The 26513-nt window shown below is 47.0% G+C and overlaps 1 protein-coding gene across 1 annotated transcript; it reads right to left on the reverse strand.

The window, feature by feature from the left end:
• Positions 1-1625: 1625 nt before the first annotated feature.
• LOC122387327 lies at positions 1626-24938 on the reverse strand. Its single transcript, XM_043377436.1, has 5 exons — positions 24861-24938; positions 24278-24496; positions 23915-23958; positions 3761-6049; positions 1626-2401 (listed from the first exon to the last, which is right to left on the reverse strand). Exons 1-5 carry the CDS (start codon positions 24936-24938, stop codon positions 2119-2121), a joined length of 2913 nt encoding a protein of 970 aa, XP_043233371.1. The 3' UTR covers positions 1626-2118.
• Between the last annotated feature and the right edge of the window lie 1575 nt (positions 24939-26513).

Genomic DNA, 26513 nt, shown 5'->3' on the forward strand with positions numbered 1-26513 from the left:
ATGTTTTTGTCTTAACGCTGGTTATTTGACTAAATGAACATTTTTGGTATAATAAGTCGACGTCGTATCTCTGCTCCTTCATGGTCAGGCCGAGAACTTTTTGAACGCCCCTCGTATGTCACAGATTGACACCGTCCCGGCCTGGCCAGGCGGGTCGCGGATGGTGAGCACAACAATGTTGTATGCTTATTTTTGCCGGCGTTTTTATGTGAATTATGTAAATAAAACCTTGAAAAAAAAATAGTTGTAGGCCTGCTGAATATATCCATCATCATAGACCTCTGTAAACATGGACTGGACACAGAAAATCGGCACATGACCACAACGGTCCTAAAAGTTAACGCTAATTGCTCGGGAACCATAGCACTTACGACATCCATTTTTTCACTCTTCGGTAGCTCCATTCATTAAAATTGCTGGGAACCTTGCGTTGCAGCAGTGGGGTGTGTTGGATGAGAGCCTGCACGTGGCGCGTGCGGGGTGTTTACGAAGTTGGTGTAGTGATATCTCTGGAACGGCTGGGCCGATTTCCTTCCAATTTGGCATGTAAGCAGATACTATGTAACCATCACTGACCCATACTCCCAAAATGGTGTAATGCTGCACGTGCGCACGTGCGCACCCCTTTTCTATATCTCATAAACTAGCCGACGGATTTGGCTGAAATTTGGCATGCAGTCACATGCTGAACCGTCAATACTGGTGCGCAAGAAAAATACGAGGTACATACATATGCACGTGCGCACCCTTTGCTGTATCTCAGAAACTAGCCGACGGATTGACTGAAATTCGGCATGCAGTCACATACTGAACCGTCCATACTAGCGCCGCAATAAAAATGAGAGGTGTCGATGCACGTGCGCACGTGCACCGTGCTCACACTATTTTTATCTCAGAAACTAGACGATGGATTTGGCTGAATTTCGATATGCAGTCACATACTGAACCGTCCATACTAGCGCCGCAATAAAAATGTGAGGTGTCGATGCAATTGCAAGTGCATCCATTTTTTCTATATCTCAGAAACTAGCCGACGGATTTGACTGAAATTCGGTATGCAGTCACATACTAAACCATCCCTACCTAGTACACCACTTTACGGCCAATTATAGACATAGCGCATATAATTCGGTAATAGTGTGACCAATTTCGACAGTACGGCAAAGTGCATCGATAGTTCGGCAGAGTGCAGGCTATTCAGACATAGCGCGTAATATTCAGATACAGTGAATCCAATTTTAGAAACAGTGCATTTAGATTCCGTAGTGTGTGGTTAGAAACGTTTGCACTGGTGTTATTTATGCTGGCGCTACGCCGAAATAGGCAGTGATGAAAATCGTGTACCGATTCAATATATGAACACACTAAAGCCGAACAACTGAAATTGTCTGCACAACTTCTGAATTTCGTGCAGTGCCGCCTAAATTGGCCGTAAAAAGGTGTAGTGTGCAAAAAGAACGTGAGGTGTCGATGTACGTGCGCACGTGTGCACTCCTTTGCTGTATTCAGAAACTAACCTTACGATTGGACTGCAATTTTGCATGCAGTCCGTTGTCGAATTGCCTAAGTCATACCACACTTCATAATTGTATCGACGCGCCAGCTGGCGATAAAACAGACCAACAATAATTCGTGTCGTATATGTCACATGCCACTGCATTTCAAGTACCTACGAGTACATGTTGCATCATTACATATTACTGCGTCCCAAGACAACATGGTAGTTACCAAGCGATTGCCATCACAATCGCAGCCTCTGGTAAGTACCGATATTATACATACTATTCAATATACATATGTTTGACAGACCAAATACACTATTCGCACGCAGTACACCATATAACGCAAGACATGCCATGACAATACACATAACACAAGACAAGACATTCTAATGCGAGCGACAGCATGGGTCCCGTCCGGTCAAGATGAGACGGAAAGGTCGTTATTCGCATTTGCTACACAACATTGGATATAATAAATGATACATAACTCTAAGCATCATCCCTAACAAGTCAGATTTACAACACATCTTCAATACCTAAAAGGGCGCCGAAATGAGGACTGAGTTCAGCTCACTGCTAACTTCTTCGCACTACTTCTTCGCACTGCTGAGTTTCCTTATCTTTTACTTCGATCTCGCGTGTTCACTGGACTTGTCGTTCTTTTCTTGCTTGAATGGATAGCACTGTTCATCTCAGTAGCGTAGTTCGAGGTGAACACATTGAACAGTGCGCTTGCCATCCGGCCATAAACTTCCAGGAAGGCATGACCGCTCGCGCATCGGAGGCTGGTCAGGCTGCTGTCCTGTTGACCTATGGTGGTCATGACTCGCTGGAATGCTGAACGCGGTTGGGAGCAGCCAAGGAGAGCACGTCGAGAAGTCTCATTCTGCATCAGCCACCTGCGAACGGAGAAACACCACCATATAGTGAGTGTAGGGTGCACGGGCTAAAGTCACTGAATATCACAAACTTGATGTTTCCTAACTTAACCCGCGCCCTGCTGGGGGGGGGGGGTGTTTGAACACCCCCCTTGTGGTTTTTCGCGAATATCTCAAAAACGGCGGCGCGGAGCGCCGCCGTTTTTGGTACACCTTATTGTACATCAATTCTACACATGTTGTGAAAATTTCAGACCAAGGTCATTCAAGGTCAGGTCACCAGGTCACTTGAAGTGACCTCACCTCATAAACAGTTTCAATGTCTGTCATAGCTACACCGAGTGACCGATCGCTTTGAAACTTTCAGCGATTGCTAAGAGCAATAGCATGTACAAAATGTATATCTCAGAATTTTGATATCGATGACCTAAGGTCAGGTCAATTTTGCGACCTCCCCATTATAAGTCAATGGGAGAAAATTGAAATGCGCCTCTTTTGGACAAAAGACATTATAAACACTCCCAAACACCGAATTACAAGTGGTTCAGACACACTGAACATGAAAATGGTGTCAGTGACCCTTGTTTATGCCCTGAGGTCATCTTAGGTCACGAATGGTATCTAACAGTTTTTCGCAAATAACTTTTGACAGAGGCATGCTAGAGCGATGAAAACGCCTTTGATGTGTTCAGCTTGACGATACGGATCGACTGATATGCAACATGACCCTTTCCGGTCAGGTCATGACCTTGACCTGAGGTCAAATTTTCAAGTTGACATTTCAAGGTCAACTTATAGTTCATTCGATGCGTCTTGACGAGAGGAACACAATGCCGGTAAAAGTAAGCTCGTACAAGGCTTGAGTCAAAAGTTATTGCAGAAAAACTGTTTCCGAAAAAATCTGCTATTTTTGCAATTTTTGCCCCCTGCAGGCAAAACCGTTGACGTTAGGTCAAATCTGAGAGAATTGCTCAGAAAGGGCTTTAATAGGGCTATCGAATGCTCTTTTCCGCGGCGCTGTAACTTTATTGGTTCTCGAGTTATGCATTGGCTTCTTGGAAATTTTCGACATTCGACCTGGAAATCGGCGAAATTTTGCCTTCAATGACCTCTGGTGACCTGACCTTTGACCTGACCAAAAAATTGACCGAAGTGATTTCGTCATTATTTTTGACGCTCTTTCGAACGCCGCCTTCCGCGTATCGCTACGTAGCCCAGGAGCCGAGTTACAAGGGGGGGTGTTCAAACACCCCCCTCCCCCCCCAGCAGGGCGTGGAAATCCAGGACCCCCAGCCGGGCGCGGGTTAAAGCAAAACTAGTCCATAATTAAACCCACGGAAAATTTGGTAGTTACATCTAACAGCTGAAATGTAAAATTACCTGTACACGTGGCATATGTTCACTGATAGGTTGACAGCCAGCTCTGACGGACACAGCAGCCTTCCCCGGTTCAAGAGACTTGTGAATGTTCTCACAGCTTCATCCAGACCAGGGGCGTCAACTGTCTGGTGTCCGCCTTCTGTATCCAGGGAAATCTCTTTCAGCTCGCCCGGTTCCTTGTTGACCAGAATCGCGTGACAGGCATAACAATGTTTCGTCCTCATGACTGATCGGGCTAGGTAGCCGGCCACGTGGGCGATGGCTTGTTCTGCTCCCTCCGACAACGGTTCCTGCTCCGCACACGAAGCGTGCTCGACTAGAGTTTCGAGTTCGACCACCTCGGCGTCGTCGCGATGGCGCTGCTGACGGGCCTCTTCCATGACTGAAGCTACAGTGCCAAGACTGTAACCGGATAGCCAGACGAGGCCCTTAACCCTGATGACGGCTTCGCCTTCAAAGAACTGTCGTACGCTCGCCCAGAAGTTGCCGCCGGCCAACTTCCTAAGGTAGCCGAAGCGGCCCTCAATCTTGTCGGATTGAAACTTTCCGAGCAGAACGTAGTGGACCAAGTCACTGTGCTCCTCCAGCATGTAGTGGGATACGCCGACCAGACCTCTGCAAGTGTAGATGGCGGCTTGTGATGTGTCGGTGGACATCTTGGCCCCGCCCTTCCTGTCCTGCCAGACTTGGAGCATTGTTCCAAAGGCAGTGAGGTAGTCCAGCCCAAGGCTCTCCTCTTTCCTGGGCGGGGCTCTGAGAGGGTCATTCAGGCGCACATGTGTGAAAGCTGTCTTGACATTGACAACGCTGAACCACTTCCTCAGCATCTCCAGGAAATCAGCCGTCTGTCCAAAGTCACGATACTCCTCCTTCTGGCTGTAGAACCTGAGGGCTGCTACGGTTGACTCATGCGTTGCCGCCACGGCCAACTGAACGTTTACACGTTCGATACTTGTCGGGTTCAGCACTCGGTCTGTCAGGCGATAGGCCATCTTCGCCTCTTCTCCCATCTCCATCTTGTATAGCTGTTGTAGGTGCTTGTACTCGGCTGTCACTGTTGTCTCAGACTGTGGGAGGTTGCACATAAGAGTCTTCCTATTCAAGAGATTGAAGAAGTTCTTGTATAGATGTACACTGTCATACATGGTGTACACTCTTGCGCTGGGGTTGAAGGGGTTCGTTATATACTCCGGGTGGCATCCGTCTTCTCCCAGGGAGTTATGGAACCCCTGGTTCGTGCGGTGATTATCCGTCGTGCAGGAGATGACGACAAACCCTATCTCTGTCAAGGTTTTCAACACCGTGAAGAAGATGGTGCGAATGTCACTTGTGCTTATGCTACACACCGGAGACATCGAGACCATATCCTCGTATCTCCCGGCTACTGACGATATCATAGTGCAGAAGATGGTGCTGGCGACACCGTCGCCACTTTCGCCGTACACGCGCCCTCCCGCTAGTTCCACTGAGCGTGCGACGTACACTTCGTCCATAGACAAGTTCACGATGCGTTCTCTGTCGCTTAGTTCGGCAATTCTCATCTTGAGATATGTCACGGTGCCGATGTCGATGCCTTCCCGCACGCTGAGCGCAGAGATGAGTCGCCGGAGGGTTTTCCGGTGTGGGAGGAGTAGGACATCGGAGCGGCACATATCTTCATACAGATTTGGGCTCGTTCTGTCCCAAACCACAGCCAAACTCAGCAGCGCCTGACTATAGCGCCGTCTGTTTGCAGGCGCTGTTGCTAGGCGCAGTTGCTCCGCCGCAAACTGACAGACCGTGGACTCTCCATTGCTGCCACTTTCTGCTGCCCGGTCTAGGTGGTTGGCTGCAGAAGTCATCATATAGGTGGCACTGATGTCGAGTGACTTCAGGCGAGCCAGAACATTGAGCACCTCGGATGTTCGCTCAAAATGTCCGGGTCTGGCCGTCAGTCCCGCGGCGTGGTTGACAGGTAGTTCTGCACCCGCTAGGTGCATTCGGAACTGCAAGTCTTCGTAAATGGTCAGGTTTCTGATGATCATAGAAAGTCCCAGTGTCTCATCCAGCTCTTCCAGTCTTACACTGAGAACGTCACAACGCTCGTCTGATGTAGTCATCCTCAGTATGATAAATCCGGTGGGCAGCTTTTCTTTCTCCAGTTTGTCGTACATATCCTCGAGAGTGGAGAAGCTCTCAGCCTCCAGCATGTCGGCGCATAGCTGCTCAATCTGCTGCTCCTCTGCTTGGCGCCTCGCTGAGGCGGTTGCCAGCACCGTTGTTCGTAGAACAGCATCGTGCGATGATGTACTGTAACAGATAAAAAATGAATGTCAGGCAACATTGTGAATGAATTATCAACTAGCGGGTATCATTATTCATTGGCCACTGACCTGTAATTTACATTATTTTTCATTTTACTTTCTTTAAAAAAAAAAAAATATGTGCTGCTCTTAGAAAATATTATCTCAGGCTTATGCGTCTGTTACATCATATTAAAAAAAAATCATGGGAAAATCTATTATAGGTTATTTTACTTTTTGCCTCCATTTTTATATTGTTTATTTATTTTTATTTTTAAATAAATTTTGTCCGAATGTTTGAATGGGTGGATTTGCGAGATCAGGTCCCGCAATAAGCATAGCTTGTGCTGACCCCGACCCCACCACCCGATCGCGCAATTCCAGTTCTATGGCAGAATTTAGTTCGAACGATGTGCCTTCTATCTGACACGGTCCCCTCCGCTCATTTGCGCCACCTGGCTCTGTGCGGCCCCTGTCACGGGTGCGCACGCCATCACGCGCTGGAGCTAAACGTGGCCGCCCGGCGCCGGGGCTTGAACCGGGCTCTCACCACTGCACCGGTCATAGGCCTTGTGGCCTCGTGGAGGGACTCGAGCGTTAGGTACCAATAATTTTGCAATTTCAACATTATCGCTATCATGTTGCATGGTAAGAATCGCTTCAAGCCAGTCATCTTAGCGTTTCCATTAGTCACATATGTGTCTCTTTTCATAGGCCATGTCCATTGCTCCCGCGCCCCGTAGGGGGGGGGGCGAAACGGCCCCCCTGTCCTTTTCCGTCAATATCTCCTAACCGGCTGGAGATATCGCCACCAAACTTTCAGGACCCCTCCGGGCATCAATTTTACACATTGTGACCAAAACATTTTCCAGAGGCTATGATAGGTTGGCCACAAATGACGTCAGAATGACGTCATGTTCTGTCATTTTCGACCGAAAAAAAGACCTTCGCGAGAAGACCTGTCAGGCCTACAGCTTTAAAGATACAGAAAAATGATCAAAACAAAAAAGATGTAGAATTGACAGAACTACAAAACTGCTGTCTCGAATTTTTGAAATTTTTGAGTTTTGACCCCCAAAAATCAAAAAAGCATTTTTTTATATTAGCCAAAAAATCCAATAAGTTTTTGAGTTTCGAAAAAAAACGGAATATATGTGATAGCAACTACCGTCTTCTATCTACATATCAAATTTCAGATCGATGCCTCGTTTTTTGGCCAAGTTATAGCGTAAAAAAACTGTTCAAAAATGATGACGTCAAATTTTCAAACCCAATTTTTGGCAATTCTAGACCTGGTACAGCAAAACAAAGACCACCATTAGACTCCCCGTGACGAGCTGCATCGAATCGATACCCATTTTGTGCAAAAATATCAACTTTGAAATTTGACCTTATTTGACCTGACCTTGACCTGACCTTTACCAAAACGTGACCTAGGCTGGCCCCAAAGGCTGCCTAACCTACATAATCGCATTTGTCATGTAAAATGGACCATAAATCATGCATCACACGACACTTCCATATTGTGACCCCCGGTGACCTGACCTCGCTGTGACCTGACCTGGTATCAGTGACCTCAGATAGCAAAGTATGTGTTTGACGAACAATGCACTATCGATGGTTTTCAATAAATTACCAATTTACTCGCTTTCACAACACATTTCTTGAAATGCCTGTGAACGGTGAAAATCCGACCTTTGACCTGACCTGTGACGTCATCGGTTTGACCTAGGTCAATGAAATTTGGTTACAAGGTAGTTCCCGAGTGGGGCTATCGAACCCCGTTTGAATTTTGAAAATCGGCCGGTAAATTTCCGAGATCTTAGGGGGGCCGAAACGCCCCCCCCCCTACGGGTAGTAGGGTCCGCCGGTAGCCCTACGGGGTGCGGGTTAAAGGCCATGTAGAGAACAGTCATGCGGCGCAGCCTAACTTTACGGCGTACGGCGTTGCTGCCATCTAGCGATATGTTTAACCGTCATGCGGCGCAGCCTAGCTTTCCGGCGCAAGTCACTAGCGTCATCTAGCGAGGGAAATTGGGGTGGTGCGAAACCCTCGTCATTTCGTTCCTCATGGAGCTAGAATGTCGCGAAAAAACACGCGTGTCGGGCGTGACGAGCCCTTTTCGATTAACTCTCACACAGGCAGGGGGATGACCCCTCCCCAGAGTTTTTTTTGCGATAGCTTCCGAACGGTATGGCGGATCGGGATAAGATTTGGCAATTGCTATGGTGTCATCAGGGTGACGGCGCGTGACTTTAGCATTGTGGGCGCTAAATGTCCAAGCTAAAGGCTTAAAAGACACCGTACCAAACCTAGAATTGCATGGGAACACGTTGGTGAAGGTTTCATGTCGAAATGTTTCATAGTTTTCTTAAAATCGGCTTGCAAAGTTGAAAAGTGCCGATTTCGCGAAAATTTGATTTTTGAACTGCCATAACTAGGTCGGATGTTGACCTAGGGTAAAATATTGGATACCATCGTGTAGTACTCGTCGAGGTGCACACGCTCGATTTTCCTTCGAAGCTCTACTACCTTCCGTTTCGAAACGCCAGGGGGTCGTAACACCCCCTGCCTGATCGTGTTATGAGTAATGACTTGCCTGTGCGAGGGTAAGACATTGTCGACTCAATTTAGTTCATGTTCAGTAAGCAATGTTAAGATCATCAGCTTGTTTTCGTATATGAATGTAAGTACTCACGATTGGTTAAAGATGGATGGAATGGCTCCTTTCTTCAAACACTTCCTCTTCCGTTCGCTCTTCCTGCGGGTTTCCTGGTAGAAATCGTCTTCTTGGAAATGAAGTTCGCATATTCCACAATGGTCGGGGTTCCAATTTGTATCCCTTCGTCGTAATGCAGACACCCATTCTGCCCGTAATTCATTGTCTTTGGGAAAACTGAAGACGGATAGAGTTTGCAGAACAGTGCCGTTAGCTTTCTCCTTCTTTGTGGGCGCATATCCTGAGCGACAAAGGTACGCAGCACATTTCACCATGTCGCAGCACATTTCACCATATCACCAACTTCACATGCTAAATAATAACGAAAATATCACATAATGGGTCGAATTATTTCCTAAATTTGCAGCAAAACTTCTTCCTAGCACTAAACAGCAAACCGTAACTTAGGTTTCGAACCTTATTACATACAGCTGCCGGACATTGGTCACGTGACCACATTTTCCGTTTGACCTTGAGTTGGCACCAGATTCTGTCGACAGATGTGGCGCAGCTTATTTTACTGCATTATTTTAGATACTAAATATTTAGACGTGCGGTGGTAAATTATTCCGTGCAAATAGTATTGAATCATCGTTGACATAGTTACCATTAAAACTTGAATAGCATCAATAAAATACAATTAAACTATTATTACTCTTCCATTGATTTTATTGTGTTTGCAGGCATAGGTAGAAACTGAAGAGCTGAGCCTGCAGCTTACAGTTGTTTTATACTTCTACAACTCTTAATGCATATATCAAGGCTACTGAGGGCTGCAAATTTCTTTCACATATCTTTAATAACTTATACCGTACCTTCATCAATCATTATCTGTAAGATTATTGCATCAATCATCACCAGACTTATTAGTTTTTTACATACCTATGCCCCGGCCGCGAGAGTGGGCGGGTACGACTCCCTCGCCCTAATTGAGCTAGCCTCGTGGGAAAAACAAGCATGTGTGCCGTTACGGGACCGGGGACGCAGCGATTGATGCACGGTTTAAAAGTCTCAGGTCAACTGGTGGCCTCTGAGGGTCAGGTCAAGTGCCCCGAGGGCCAAAATACGATTTCGGGTTTTGAGAAATAACTTTGCCAAAAAACGGCGCAGAGTCGCGATTTTAGTACCGCCATGTTTGTCATGCTCCGGTGCGTCAAATGGTACATACACTTTTGTTTGGGTGGGGTCAACATAAGGTGTTCACATCGGGTCAAAGTCAGGTCAGAGGCACTCAGGTCACGAAGTTGGTCGGAGGAGGTTATATCGTATATCATTCGATTCGGTAGGTCTTCCCGAGTCCATTGGCGACTATTCCGACTTGCCAGTTCAATTTCATCAGGAGTTATTTATGAAAAAAACTTGTGACCTTTGTGACGTCATAAATGACGTCTCGCTAGGTTAAAGATGCAAAAGTGAAGCATTGGACATTGCAAGAAGTGCATGAGATTGCGATTACATGTGCTTGAGCTAGGTTTAGATCATTCTCGGCGTCAAAATAACAGTTTCCATATTTTCCCCATTGACTTGTAATGGTGACGTCACGCGATCGGCCTGACCTCATGTGACCTCTAGGAGAAATCCGAGATATACAAGTTTTGAGACTTCTAGAGGATACTAGGTCCTGTAAGTATCATCTCGCTGTGACAGCTCCTCTGGCACCGAGGGCATTGCAAAGTTTCGGTATTTTTGGGACTATTGCAGAGGTTCACGTGTGACGTCATAAGTCAGTGATCTGACCTGAAACGGAAATGCAATTGGTTTCCAAAGATGCGTATGGAAGCAAAGATAAGGTGTGCCAAATAGCAGCCCTCTAGCTGTAAGTTGTTTTGAGCTATCGCCAAAAGTCGTGAGTGGAGCGCTACTGACTACTCCGGTCGGCCGCCGGGGGTTAGGAGGCGTGCAGGGTATCGGAAAACCACCTGGTACTTAGCGAATTTTGCCGATAAAAATACGTTTCTTATGCCGACTTATAGCCAAAAGACGACTGAATCTCAAACCAGTCGTATCCTTGCACTAAATGGCTTGGTAGACACGATAGGTCTGAAAAGAAAAGGTCCCATGTATTCTCTATGGGCGCCGCGAGGCCGTTGGCACCAGAGTTTCGGGAAGTGCCCTCGCCACAACCGCACGTGCAGATTTGGTCACGTGACCAAGCGCATTTGCCGCCACTGTATTTATAATTATACACTGTGCTTATTACCACCACGGTGACTATAAATATTACCAGGATTACCACCTTATTACTTTATCACGAATATCGATATTTACTTCTTGATTTACTTTTTTATTGTAAAACACGTGCAGACTTACATTGCCGCCAATATGACGACTATTATATCACAACTTCATTCGGGATAATTTAGGTGAAACGTGCAGGGGCGTCGCCACGGATTTTTGAGTGGGGGGGCAAGCGCGGATCCAGGGGGGGGGGGCGACGGGGGCGGCCGCCCCCCCCCCCCCCGCCATCCGAAAAAGGCGCCCATATCCCGCGGCAGAGAGGGCGCCCGAGCAGAAGAGCGGCGACACAGCAAAGGTTCAGCAGAAATAGGGCGCCTCCAGCAGAAGTTGGGCTCACCAAGCAGGAGAGTAACGCCCAATTGCCTATTCCCAGCAGATGAGAGTCGCCCCAGGAGCAGATGGGCGCCCCCAGCAGAAAGAGGGCGTCTCGTTACAAGAATATAAAATACCTTCTGTTCAAGAGGGGCGCCCCTGGCAGCGGAAGGGCACCCTTAGCAGGAGACGTGTCCCCCTGAAGAGGAGCGACGCCCCAGCAAAAGGAGAGAGGCGCCCCCATTCCGAGAAGTGGGGCGCCCTGACAGCAGCTGGGCGCCCCAGCAAAAAAGGAGCCCATAATAAGAAAATGGGTGCCACTGGCAGAAGAGGGGCGCCCCAGCAGAAGAGAGGGGTCTCCAGTAGGAGACGGGCGCCCCAAGCAGAAGAGGGGCGCCCCAGCAGAAGAGAGGCGCCACAGCAAAAGTTAATCAGAAATAGGCAGCCTCCAGCAGAGGTTGGGCCCGCCAAACAGGATATGGGCGCCCCATTGACAATATCCGGCAGAGGACAGACGCCCCAGCAGCAGATGGGCGCCCCCGGTAGAAGAGGGGCGCCCCATTACAAAAAGAAAAGGAGTATATTCTACCAAGAGGGGCGCCCCTGACGACAGCGGAAGGGCAACCCCAGCAGAGTGGCGGTGCCCCAGTAAAAGGAGAGGTGTGCCCCGTTCCGAGCAGCAGAGGGTCGCCTCGCCCCAGAAAAAAAAACAGGAGCCCCATAAGAAGAAAAGGGGTGCCTCTGGCAGAAGAGAGACGTCCCCGCAGTGGAAGGGCGCCCCCACAAGAGTGGCGTCTCCAGCAAAAGAGAAGTGCCCCCTGCAAGAGAGGGGCACCCCGCCAAAAGTTGGGCAGAAGTGGGGCGCCTCCAGCAGAATTTGGGGTCGCCAAACAGGAGAGGGCCGCCCTATTCACAGTAGAAAAGACTCCTCAGCAGCAAAAGGGCGCCCTAACAGAAAAGGTGCACTCGTAGTAGAAGTGGGACGCATCAGGAAGAAGAGGGGCACTTCTAGCAGAAGATGGGCGTCCCAGATAAGTGGGCCGCCTACAGCAAATTGGTCGTTCTTAGAAGGAAGAAATGAGGCGACTTAAGCAAAGTGGGTCTCTCCATAATGGATTAGGCGATCCAAGCAGAGGTTGGGCGCCCCCGGGAAGTGAGGCATACCAGCAGAAGTGAGACGCTTCCAGAAAAAGGAGGGGGCATCACCGGGAGAAGGAGGACTGCACCAGTAAATGGAGGTCACCTTTTTGCTAATATCTTTTGCTAGGGTAGCGGTGCCCATCTACGACTTTTAACCCGTGCCGTGCTGGTGGTCTGAGTTTTCCGTGTCCTGCTGGGGAGGGGGGGGGGGGCACACTCCCTCGTCTAACTCGGCTCCTGGGCCGCGTAGTGACACGCGATAAGCGGCATTCGAAAGATCGTCAAAAACAGGACGAAAACAAAACGGTCATTTTTTAGGTCAGGTCGAATGTAAGGTCACCAGAGGTCATCAAAGGTAAAATGTTGCCTGTTTCAACATTTTTCCGTTTTCGAAGCAGCGGCACATAACTCGGAAACCAATAGAGCTATAGCGCCGCAGAAAAGCGCATTCGATAGCCCTTTTAAAGGTGTTTCTGCAAGCTGCGCTCAGATTTGACCTCAGGTCAACGGTTTAGCCTTCAGAGGGCAAAAGACTCTAAAAATAGCCTTTTTACGAACCATGTTTTCCTGCAATAACTTTTGACTCAAGGGAGTCTCGACATTACGTTTGCCAGCATTGCGTTTCTGTCGTCGAGACACGTCGAACAAACTAAAGGTTGACCTTATGAAGGATAATTTTGAGAATTTGACCTCAGGTCAAGGTCATGACCTGACCGGGAAAGGTCATGCTGCATAGCAGTCGATGCGTATCGTCGAGCTGAACACAGCTGAGGTGTTTTTATCGCTCTAGCTTGAATCTATCAAAAATTATTTATAAAAAAAACTGCTGCGGACCTTTCATGACATGGGATAACCTCTGGGACATAATGAGTGGTCACACTAGGTGCAATGTTCTTATTCAGTGTGTTAATTTTATATGTATCCCAATGCTTGATATTGTCTACACCTTTTGTCAGTTAAATTCGGTGCGTAATCGTCCATTTTAGAACTAACGGAATGTGTGTAGACATACCGCAAAATTATGTACAAGAATCACATAATATCTCGGCGCAGGTTAGGCAGTCGGCGGTAAAGCATTCAATTTCGGCACAGCGGCAAAACGCTCCATTTTCGGCGATAGCGCGAGTAGAATCGGCTGCGCCAGCATAAGTTTAGAGGTAGCGCACGCTATTTAGCAGCAGTAAGAACCAAATTCGGCACTGTTCATTCAATTTCGGCGGGTAACCGGAGGCACCCAGATGATTCATATTTTCGGGAACGCTTCTTTAGCATCAAATGAATCCTCATGCAGCTTTGTAGCTTTGAGATATTCTCAGGGGGAGAAAAGCAGGCCATTGCTTGTTTAGCGTCACAGTACCTACCGATCGTTTCGCTGTTTCCCGTTTCGAATTCTGATGTGAAAATTGATAAGCTTTACTGAGTTAGTACTATTTATCCTAAACAAATAACATCTGTGGGCTGGTTTCTTTTTTATTACAGTACCCGCTCCTGTCCGCACATGGTGGACGACGATCGACAAGGCAAACACCAATCGTTGTTGGACTCGAGGCATACCCCGATTCTCTTTCATTGAACAACGTCTGTGCTGTGTGTTCCAAGTTTTTGCCCAACACATGAAACCATTTTATCAAAAGACCTGTTATTTTACTTCACCTTGAATGCAGCCCATCACCTCGTCAATCACACATAACACAATTATCTCCACCATACCAGAATGAGTCCTACCAATCGGACTATCGTTGCACTTCCTGATCATCTCCATTCTCCAATTAACCAATTGCCAGCGTGAAACATCAAACATCCCTTAGTCCTTCTGTGTGCAGAAGGACACGAAAATAAACTCAGCATCCCGTATCGTATCACCTTGCCTCCCCTCACCCCGCCCTACCGCCATGAACACCACCAGAGGCTTAGCGTCAACATTCTAACCCGTCCCATGGACAAGACTCGTAGTTGCGGCAGGTGTATCTCCCCCTCCCCCTTCCACACATCAAACAGCATCTGACCGTCCATCCGGCGCTCGGCGCATCCTTTCAACAACCGCGCGACGACACAGGGCGTCTCTGGCGCACGGGCGGGGTCAAAGTTCAGTAGTCGCGTACCCTGTCGGCCTGGTTTTGTTCTCCGCCGCCTTCGTTTTAAGCAGGTGCCTATGCACCTATGTAAGTACTTCCTTGGTAGAAATTAATAGGTACATTCTAATGTTTTGTTTAACCCACATAAAGCACGAACATGAAATAATGCTCATGGGGGGGGGGGAGAGATACGGTGTATTTAGTTCATGGCTGCGAGCATTTGCCCATATAGCGCATGTGATAACAGTACAGCAGTTTTGAGGCACTGCAAATAAACAAATGCAACTACATTGGCGCAATTACGATAACAGTAGCGTACAGGCCATATTCTATCTGGACGACATGATATCCAGGTTAATGAGCGAGGTCATATGTGGAATGCATGACCTCCTCAGGCGAGTACCACAGCAAAACGTTTCAAGAGTGTTAGAACTTCTCGTTTCTCTGCCGGATATCGAGCCTCTCGATTTCGGGAATAAGTCTTGATGTGCTATCGACTTGAGCATCTGTTTACCGAGTCTTAAACATAAAGTCTGTCTTCTATTAGCGAGTGTTTCCAGGTTAAGGCGTTGTAAGATGTCCTGGTAGCTTTCATCGTATCCGGCGATTATTTTGACGGCCCGTTTTTGTACCTTTTCTATTTTCTGAGCCTGTTGAACAGTTAGTCCGGCGTGGAATACAGGGGCGCAGTACTCGAGCAGTGGCCTTATGTATGTGGTATATACCTTAACCAACTGCTCTTGTGGCGGCCGAAACCTCTTCATTACATGCAGCATCAAGCATGTAGAGGGCTCGGGATCCCTTGGACACAATGTCATCAACATGTTTCTGCCAGGACATGTCACCGGATATCGTGATCCCAAGTAATCTTGCGTGGTCAGTTGTTGGTATACTGCTGCCATTAAGGTCTATATCCGGTAAGATAATAGGCTTTTTGGCTGTGTAGAAGTGAAGAATCTGACATTTTTCTGTATTCAGCACCATCTTGTTCGTGTTGGCCCATTCCGACAATTTATCCGTTACTTGCTGTAGGGTGCATTCTTCATTAAATTGATTCACAGAGCATGCTTGGAAGACTGTTAAATCATCTACATATTTAAGCCTCCTTTCTTCTTGGACGGCGGCATCGTTTATCATAGCCAGGAAGGCTACTGGTCCCACTAGGGTTCCTTGTGGCGCCCCACAGGTTATGGGGCTCCACGTGCTAATGCTGCCATCCGGCATCTTCACTCGTTGGTGTCGGTCCTGAAGGAAGGAGCAGAGCCAATGTGCGTAGGCAGATCGGAGTCCCATGTTCAGGAGCTTCTGTATGACTGTAGTGTGATCTATTAGATCAAAACCTTTTCTGAAATCATACATTATCATGGAAAATATTTTGTCCGACTTGTCCAGCTGCGTGAATAGGTTGTGCAGTAGTCTGACCAGGTAGTGGGCAGTCGATGCTCCCTTTACGTTGCCGTACTGACGGATGTCGATCTTTGGACTTATGTCGTGGAGAATGAGCGGTACCATAAATCTTTCAAAAACCTTCATAAATGTGGGTGTGAGGCTGATGGGACGCAAATCTCATGGCGAGCGCGGCTTGTCTTTCTTGGGTACCGGTGTGATTGTAGCCCGTTTCCAAACCGAGGGCACCTGGGAGCTTTTTAACGAGCAGTTGAATATATACGCTAATGGAGTTGCTAATTCTATTGAGAATTAGCTGGGGCTCCAGTGGGCGGCTCCAGTGGCGCAGTTGGTAAGGCGTCAGTTCTGTGGTCGGGAGGACCCGGGTTCGATCCCCGGTGCCGCCCGGCTTCCGGACTGGCGTCCCTAACTGTGTCACTGGGGGGTGGGGTGGGCTCCCGCCTTGCACCGTAGCCCTGAGGAGGAGCAGGAGCCCTCCCATAAATGGGAAAACATATCCCGTGTGGAGGACGAGGAATAAAAAAAAAGAATTCCTTAATCAACCTTGCAGGTAATTGACCAGTGGAGACAGCCATATTTTCTCTGATCCGTGAAAGATGCAGTGCCACTTGCCATGGCTGGATATCGAAAGGAATGTCATTCGCCGGTAACACGGGAGTTTGTCCACTTGCAGTCCCTCATAGGTCGTACAGACTTGGGCAAAGTGTCTATTTATTAGCTCAGCTGCGGAATCACAAGTTGCTTCATCTGTGGTTTTGAAGTCCCATGACTTCGGCTGCCGATTAGTTAATTTGGACACTTCTCTGTACCATGATGCCTTTTTGCCCGATGAGACTTGACCCATCCGCTTTCTGTACCATTGGGTCTTCGCAGAACAAATCTCAGATCGTACTTTCTCACGTAGCTGTTTGAGGCGATTGGTTTGCTGGCGGCTGTGTGCCCTGTTACGTAGGATCAATAGTTCTTTAATCCTCTTCGTCATCCACGGAGGATCATTTCTTCTGCATTTATACGCAACCTGCGGGAAGAATGTTTCGTAGGCAATTTTCAGTTTATTTTCAAGCACCTCGGCTGCTTGATCTACATCAGTAAAGCTGGTAATGTCATTCCAGTCTTGTTCACATATCCATTGGCCAAACTGTCTGATGTTCGAGGCTCTCATCGGTCTTGCGGTGCGATATTGGTGAAATTTCTTGTTTTGTGCGCTACCGATCCAGACAACCGTTTCATGGTCCGATGTACCAATGGCTGGAATAATGGTAGGCGTGCTCTCTGCTTCACAATCAGTTAAAATCATGTCAAGAATTGACGCACCTCTGGTAGGTTCCGTAACGATTTGCTTTAGGTTCAATTGCTGTGCTAGTGAATGGACATCGAACACACTATTGAAATCTCCCAAAAGAACAGTTTTTGCTTTGGGCCTGCGTGATCGCAAATGATCAATCTTTTCAATGACATGATCTGTTATGGCAAGACGTCTTGGTGCACTTGTGTCAGGCGGAATGTAGAGACCAGCTACGATAATGCTTTCTGCCTGTGACGGTCTCAAAACGCACCAGCATATCTCCAGTTCCTCAGGCACTTCAAAATTGGGCACGGTGTAACGGACGCCTTCTCTCAAGTACAATACTATACCGCCACCTTTACTCCTATTCACAGCTCGTAGGTTTCTATCTTTGCGTATTAACTGATATCCTTCTTGAAATATTTGACAATCAGATACCTTTACATCCAGGTGAGTTTCTGTGATCAAGCACACATCAATATTGTATGTGTTCAATAGAATTGAAAGTTCTGATTGTTTTGTGTTCGCACAAAGACCGTTAGCATTGGTTGTTAGAAAATTCGGCCAACTTCTATAGAGAGATTGAACGGAGTTGTTCTTCGATAGATCGCCGTCAGAACAAAATGACTCATTCAATCTAAAAAACCTGGCACCTGTCCGAGGATATGTTGCGCTGCGTTGCGTGCCCCTTCGAAGGTGTACAGAATACCTGTTCTGTTGATCCCCGCATGTCTCGTTTCTTCAAGTCGGGGTCTGAGATCAATGAACGTAGATCCTGTTGAGGTGCAGAATTGAGCCAGTTGAGAGTTCACTTTATTAATGATCTGGTAGACGACAGGTCCAGCGTCCAGCATCTCTCCTTTCTTCCAAAGAGCAAACCGAGACAGTTTCCACGTTACCAATTTGGGTTGCATATTTCACCAAGTCCGTCAATTTCTTCAGAATGCCATCTGCGTCATGTATTAGGGCGTCATCGGCACCTAGGTGAATAACTACTTCGATGTTTTCGGCTTTTGATCTACCCGTTATATTACTTAACGAGTATTTGAAGTTATCCGAAGTGGTGTTGACGAATGACACATTTCGATCGAAGTGAAATTCATCCATGGCTGCGGCTTTAATTCTGGTCACATTTTGTCCACCAATGAGAATGCCCCCATATTTCCTCCATTTGTTTTGCTTCCTTTTGCGAGTTACCCTTGTCCAGCCCTCTTCTTCATATCTTTCCGAATGGATATCTTTGGCTTCTTTTTCTTGTATTTCTCCAACTGTTTGCTGCTGTCCTTTCACCTTGTCTTGCAGGGTACCGGTTACCTCTTTGCCCGTCTCATTTTGTGTCACGTTATTTTTCCTCTGTTGTGTTTGCAGTGCTGGTATGTACCCGATTTTAGTTACTTCCGATGTGGCTTGGTCTTGTACTTGACATCCATTTGTTTGCATTTTCCAATCTGTTTCATTATCATTTTTCCATGCCTCAAGATTCTTGATTCTTGTGGCATACCTGCCCAGTTCGTCATCTACAGCCCGGAGCGCGTCATGTAGATCAGAGGCGAGTGCTTCTCCAAATTCAGTTGCTTTTTTTTGCAGAGCAACTTCTACAGCTTCGGCTACCATCAGCTTTAATTCATTTCGTGTGAGGCAGATGACTTCTTCGCTTTGGGTCGATACATTGACTGTTCTCTTCGGTCCGGGATTAGGCTCCACCCCTCCTATAATAAGGAGAGTTAGAACCAGTGCGAGGCCCAAGGCCAGTTCATCGTTCGAGGAACTTTGGGCCTTCTCTTGGGGTGAACGTTTGCATCGCATGCTGAATAAACCGATCCGAACTCGGTAGCTTTGTGGGTCAATCATTTTTGTGGATGCTTGGGTAAAAGGACCTCACGTGAAACCCAACGAAAATTCAAGCGCACTTTCAGAAATCTTGAGGTTGGCTCGATTCTTATAAATTGCGAAAAGTTACATTTTTACGTGATTTTATGGATGAAATTACGTTCAGGTAACAAATTATTTCCGTAACCTTTTAATACCAACTTATTCCTCGCACCTTTAAGAATGTATCCATGCAAATCTTACAATGTAAATCGTTAGCACAACGCAGAATCAATTAAAAACATCGGAGCACTCAAAACTACATCCGATGATTTTGACTGAGGATGGTGGATTGGCGATTGGTGGATTGGCGATCATCGCTGGCGATTGCGAAAGGAATATTCGATTTTATATTCCTAAACAATATGGCTGACCAATTATGCTTGCCTACGTTCAGGCATTATCCCTGATGCTTATCCGCCCACTACAACATGTGTTGTCTGTCAATCAACCATCGCTCGACGACGGGATCAATTCTAACCATCGGTACTCGGTTGTCAATTCACCCACCCCATTTCCCTAAAAATAGACGGGTCAGACTCGGCCTGGGTCCTAACGAGTCCTAGAATCGCCAGGGACGGGATCGGGTCGCCGTTATTGCACCGGTCTTAGCGTCTTTTGTTACATGTAGAGTAGACAGCTTCGACCACGGACGTCGGACCGTTCTACGAATGTACGCACCATCCAGGCCTAAGATGCGTCGAGCTTTATAAGAATGCAGTCTAGATCAATCAACATAACAATGGTGGTATGCAAACGTTAAAATCTCTCCCCGGCTCCCGCAACGTCCAACGCTCCTCCGTTATACGCTCGCTCGATGCGTCCGCCGAGCCGGCTTGCCTCCAATGACGTCATCGGCCGGCCGGCGGCGTTCAAGGTCAAACGGCTGGTGTCCTTACCTGGAGTTCTATAGCCTTGGGTAGGGGTGTTTTTTTTGCCACACTTCCCAGTTTTGAGCGTGCGTATGTGTGTGTGTGTGCGCGTGTAACAAATCGGCGCGCAGCGCCGCCAAATTTGGTATAACCTATTACACAGACTTCTCTATATATGGACTGTGCGCTGATCCGAGGAAATCAGCATTGGAGGCCCAAAAATAAGTGCACTTTTATCCATCTTTTTACAATGAAAAGGGTGTCAGAATATTTACAAATTTGGATATAGGACAGCCCATACTTTTATCTACCTGTCGGATTACATTTTTTTGTTGAATTCAAAATAAATAAGAAATAAATGTATATAAATGAGAACACGTTTTCTCGTTCAGTTAGCCATTTGTTCACGCTGGAGGTATATACTTCACAAATGCAGCCGTTCTTTCAATGCAGCGCGCATTTTCTTGCTTTTGAATGTTGGTTGCATTCAGCCCCCACCAAATCTTCATCTGGCATCGGCATTTTGCTACTGATGACGCCATTCCTAGCAACCGAGCGTCCCTAGCAACCGAAATTGAAGACGTTGCACCTTCAACAAACGATCGTCAGCTAATTTCGTCAGCAACAAAGAAATGAAACTTATGAATATTATGTTGTGAAAATAACTTATGATAATAATTTAATCATGGTCGTTAATGATAAAATCCATACTTAGTAAAGCTAACGATACATCAAATTCGTAACGTGTGCAAAAATGTCTGACCCCGGCCCAGGTCACTTATGGTCAGGTCACCAGGCAAAGTAAAGTGCCACCATGTATCTAAGAACTTTGTGATTCAGTCATTCCTACATTATACATTCCAGTAGCTTGAAACTCAGGGTACCTATTGCATGGGGGAATCAGTACCAACAATTTGTTTCCCTCAGAATTTGAATATGTGTGACCTAAGGTCAAGTCAATTTTGTGACCTCTCCATTATACGTAAATCAAAGGGAACAAATTGAATTGCTTTTCTTTTGGCTTAAAACACCCCTCAAACATCAAGAAACACAGGTGAACATGACATACTAAACCGAAAAAAATCTTCTATGACCCATTTATGCCCCTGAGGTCATTTCAGGTCAAGAAACGTCTCCAACATTTTTTGACAATAGGTACATTACTTTAGATAGAAATATGCTTGAGAGCTGAAACGACCAATAATGTGTTCAGCTCAGCAATACAAATCGAATGGCATCCAACATGACCTTTTCTGTGACTTTGGCCCGAGGTCAAATTCTTAACCCACGCATTTATAGGGGGAGGGGGGGGGGGTCGACCGGACCCTCCCTCCCTTTCGTTTTTGGCGAATACCTAACTCGCGTAAAAAGTCGCCGATCGCGACAAAACTTTCAGTACCCTGAGGTAATTAATTTTAAATGTACCCTAAAATCTGACGCTGACCAAATTCACCTTTGACCTGTAACTTATTCCTCGAGACCATACTTGGCCGGAATCGCGATTCTGCGTATGTCAGCTCACATTAACCGCACGATTGCAGTGATTTTGTGGTTTCAAACATTTAAACATGTGAAATGATATTGGTCCGATGCATTATTGTGGGTGTCAAGGTCGCCTGAAGGTCGGGTCAGGTTATTGACCTTTGATGACCTCGGTTCACTTTTTCGAGTTTTACATGTTACTAAGCTAGTTTTTGGAGCTGGTTTCGAATTTAGCAGTTCTTTCAACAACTTCGAAGTAGTTTTGGTGCCTTCGTAACATGTTACGAAGCTGTCAGTGGCGGTTGACACCTACAATGAATACCCGGCTGGACCCCTGCTGGGTGACCTTCACCTGACCTGACCTGACCTGGCCTAAATGCATGAAAACATCATTTTTGATCAAAACTAACATGATATTCGTGATCAGCACCGCGAAAAACCTCACAGCAGCTACACTTTACGACGTTCTAACAGGTCCCGATTTCCCGACTTTTGGGTCATTGACCTGACCTGGCAGGTCAACCGATGAGCTAGGACCTTAAAATTGGGTATCATCGGCTTGCTCTCGTCACGGGCGACACGTTCTTTTTATGCGAGGCTCTAGCTCAATCAGTGGCCAAACGGCGAGGGTTTAATTGACCTTTTCCGGTCAATTTTATCTGACCTTGACTACGTTGCCTCAAATTCGGAATTTTAGGGCGTGCTTCTGATACGCCTCGGTGAAACTTTTCCAACGCCACCTTGCACGTGTCGCTACGATGCTTAGCTTCGGAAATATAAATATATCGTTCCGCACGTACGCGTAGCACGAAGTGTAATATCAAAAGGTTTCCACGTGCGAAGCATGTGGACAGTGCACCCCAGCATGCACCTATTCGTACAACGCCTTCAAGCGTTTGTCCATGTTGTGTCCTTGTGTCATTGTGCCGAGCTTTAGGTGCTTATGTCAAAGTTTTCGGACATCGGAGAATGCCTCATCAAAACATGTTTTTCGCTCCGAGCATGTGCAATATGTATCTCTCGGTGCCGATTATTTTATATGTCAGTGGTTTGGTGCCGGGACATGTGACCTACAAATTTGGCACCTGGACCTCCCTTGGATTGGCTTAAAGCTTCGATAAAAGGTTTTTGCTCTCAATGTGTTTGTTGGCAAGTCACACGCGCCACGTGACAGAGAGTGACCCGGGACCTATACCATCACCTGCCTCCAGAAATGGCACGTCAAACGGCACCACCATCACCTCGATCCGATCATCCATTTTAAAATGATTACAAATTTATTTGCTTTACAACGTTTCACAGCACAGATTTTTGGCGCCGCTTTGTCGGCGCCACTATCTTCCATGGGAGGTCCCTTCGAATTGCCAGTCCAGTTTATTTATACGTCTATGAATTTGTATCAAATTATCTGATTTAGTAGTATCGTAAAACATTTATTTTTCTTTTTATATCATCTGTTCCCAATTGAAAACAAGTCCATGGTGCCTTACTTTAAATTTCCCACAATTATTTTCTTAAAATCAGATACTTGGCAATGGATTGCCCTCCCTTCAAATTTAGTTTCAACTAGAACTGCCTAGTGGGATACTAGGAAAAATATTCCAAGCACCAGTGACGTCACAATTTGTCCAACCTTATGTTCTAGTAATCTTGGTTGCATTGTTGGTTGTCGTTGCTAATTTGTCGGAACTAGTCATTTACGTTGGTTTTGAAAAGGGTTTTGAGAAATAACGATACATTATATAGGGCCACAAGAAGCAGTAAAAATAAGTAAGAAATAGCTCGAAAAAAATGGTCAAAAAAGGAAAGAATATTATCGATCACTACCTCATCACGACCGGATCAGAAAACGTGTGGTGCGAAGATGTCATTCCGGGTTTCAAGCCAGAGTCAGGGCAAGAAAAATGTGAAACGAAACATAATTTCTAGCAAAAAGGCAACTTTTTAGCCTCCCGTATAACTAAAAGGAAAAAATGTTCACAGACGAAACCATCAATCGAGATAAGAGATAACGCTGAGGACAATCAGATTTGCAAGTTTACTTTTGCAAACACTGACTCCTGTGAGACTCACACAGCAAGAAGAAAAACAGGACGCTATCGACGGCGCCAGTCTCAGCATACTTCCTATAATGCCTAGTGCCTTATTTTATTCTGGAGAAAAAAAAGACTCACTGAAAGGAGCTACAAAGACTTAACTTGACAGCAGTTAATGTGAAAAGAACAACTCGCCATCGCAGTTCGAAGCTACGCCGCGCTAAATAATGCCATACCCATGGCAGTGATACGCCACGACATCCAAAAGAAGTAAGCTTATTCAATCAAACAATGAAGTTTATCCAGTGTGTCGTATGGGGTTTTAGTTCATTATGGTCTGGATCAAATCATCTCGGAAGAATGCTCGATGAAATGATGGAATTCGTACCCTTCGCATCAATGTTAAACGATGAAGGTTGCCGCTCTTAAATGTTACCGCAAAACTTGCATCGGGATCGGGAAGCTCAAGAATACGCCAGTCTGCGAAGAACGGACGGAAAAATAGCGGTGGAGCAGAAGCAAAATGCATAGGACTGATTGGAGTATAAGTAGCTGGGACAAACATCTGTGCCGGTGGTGGCCTGTTATTACAGGAACTTCTACTTTGGATATCTCAGGAAACTGGCAGGTCACCATTTCTAGGCCAGCTGTGAACATTATTAATGGAAAAGCCAAGAAATGTGCCAAGGGCGAAGAGCATACTGTAACTAACGAGCTACAGAATATGACGGAGGCGCCGTGGGCACTAATCGTTTGGCCGAACGGGGAAGAGCACTCGATCCGCGCCCCGGCAGGTTACCTGTGCTCCAGCTTCCGAGCTGAGATGGTCGCCCTCCGAGCTGCTCTCTCCTAGCTGCTGGAGAACCCGCCGCACGCCGAAGACACCATCGTAGCCTGCACCGACTCGCAGTCCGCCCTCGTCGCCATCCGAGGTGGCTGGGCCGCCCAGCACTCCTCGCTCGGAGTGGACATCTGGAGAGCCCTCTGGGGACTGACAGCTGGAGGCCTGTTGGTCTACCTACAGTGGATGCCCTCACAATGCAAGTTGGAAGGCAACGAGAGGGCCGACACCATCGCCAAGAAGGCAAACATACTCGACTAAAAACAATCCTTATAGACGTCCAGAAGGCCCACTGGGCCGCCGCCAGAGTGGCGAGGGCTCGCACCGTGTCGGGGCCTGGCCAGCCGGCTAGTTCCACCAGCTGACTGGGATCGACTCCCGCCTACCGTTGCCGGCGGCGACCGGCCAGCGGCGGTGGACATCCACCAGCTCCGCGCCGGCCACTGGACAAGCTCCTCCCAATGGCGCCACAGAGTCGGGTTGGCGCCCTCCTGGCTGTCGGGGTGCAACCAGTGCGACGACCGACAATGCAGAGCCGCACTCTACCCGTCTGCTGAGAGGAGGCGGACAGCCCAAGCATGTCCTCCTGCGGTGCCCGGCTCTGATGGGCACCCGACATCGCCTGATGGCGACCATCAACCCCAACATGGAGGAGATGCGGAGCGGCAGCATCGTGGTGGCCCTGGGGGCCGCCCACAGGTCCTTCAGAGCTGCTCGGCTACGTCTCCATGGGACGAAAGGACACAATAAAAGCAACAATAGCTACAGCATGACAACGTGATGGGAACGACCGTCACAAGAGCTATCGCCTTATCATTCAGCAGCGAGTGGAAAACGAGCAGACGGAGGGATACGTTGCAATTGGTGATGCGCATGTGCGAATGTGTGAAAGTGCGACTATGTGTAGATGCGTGGTGCGAAAAAGTGGGTAGCAGAGAAGAACAGTGAAGACACCGTTGCAGCAGACACACATTTTCCCGTAAAGTCCCCCATCGGCATTACCGCCAACCTTTACCACCAGCGCGGTCGGTGCACTGTCGCGCGAGTTTGTAGCCAGCCATGTCAGAGATGTGAACAATCCAGCACACGGGGGAAGAAGAAAGGGATGATAGCCACCCTTTCTCGCTGGATCCCGCGGTGAAAATGGACTAACGCCATTTTAAGTCCACTGGTGCAATGTGAGATGAACTTGACATGAGGACATCAATGGGTGTCGATGAACGTGAAATGATGTTCCAATACAGATTCATATCGACCAGAAGCCTTTCTTATTCTGAGCTACGAGCAATAGGTAGTACAAAAACAAAATGTATTACATAAAATTCAGCCTGTCGACAGGAAACAATAAAAGGGTATTGTGTTACAACATATGGGTTCATATTACGGCTTCAGAAATTTGGGCCTCCAATGCTGATTTCCTAAATCAGCGCACAGTCCATATATAGAGAAGTCTGTGCCTATTAGGTAGGTATACCTACCTACATCACTTGCGTAAAAATTATCACTGGTCACTTAAGGTCAGGTCGCCATGTCAAGTTCAGTTATACGGTATACCTCTATAAAACTTTCCCCTCTCGCCATTCTTGTAGCTTTTCTCAAATAACTTTGAAATTTGGTACACTGTATACCTAATGTATGGGGTTATACGTGTCAGCTATTCATGATTCAAACTGAGGATTTACATCTATGATCTGAAGGCAGGTCAAATACGTGACCTCATCATTAGAAAATAATGAGAAATTAGAAAAAGCACGAATGCCTCCTGCTTTGAAAAAGTTCGTCAGAAACGCAAAATATCTTTGGAGCCATGACAAATCAGCTCATCATTGCCAGGGACAGGGTGCAACTTATGGCGAGTGATGACTCGAAAGATTATTAGTGGAAATGTCCATCGATGGACACCAGCATTTTTTTTTTCTACAACTTTTGACGAAGACGCGGTAGAGCGATGACAGCACCTGGAAAGTGTTCATTGTTCAGCTCAACAACACGGATCCATTCATATGCAGCAGGAGGTCCTTTTTCGATCAGGACATAACGTTGACCTGAGGTCGTTTTAACGTTAATTCTGAATGGTCAAATTTTAACTCATGTGACGCGTCTCAAAGAGATCAACACGGTGGTGACAAGACAACATATGTACATACCATACAAATTCACGGAATCGAAAGTTATTGCAAAGTAGATGTTTCGG

This window comes from Amphibalanus amphitrite, unplaced genomic scaffold (assembly GCF_019059575.1).
Source record: "Amphibalanus amphitrite isolate SeventyFive unplaced genomic scaffold, NRLGWU_Aamphi_draft 000282F_arrow, whole genome shotgun sequence".
In the NCBI taxonomy this organism is placed as follows: Eukaryota; Metazoa; Arthropoda; class Thecostraca; order Balanomorpha; family Balanidae; genus Amphibalanus; species Amphibalanus amphitrite.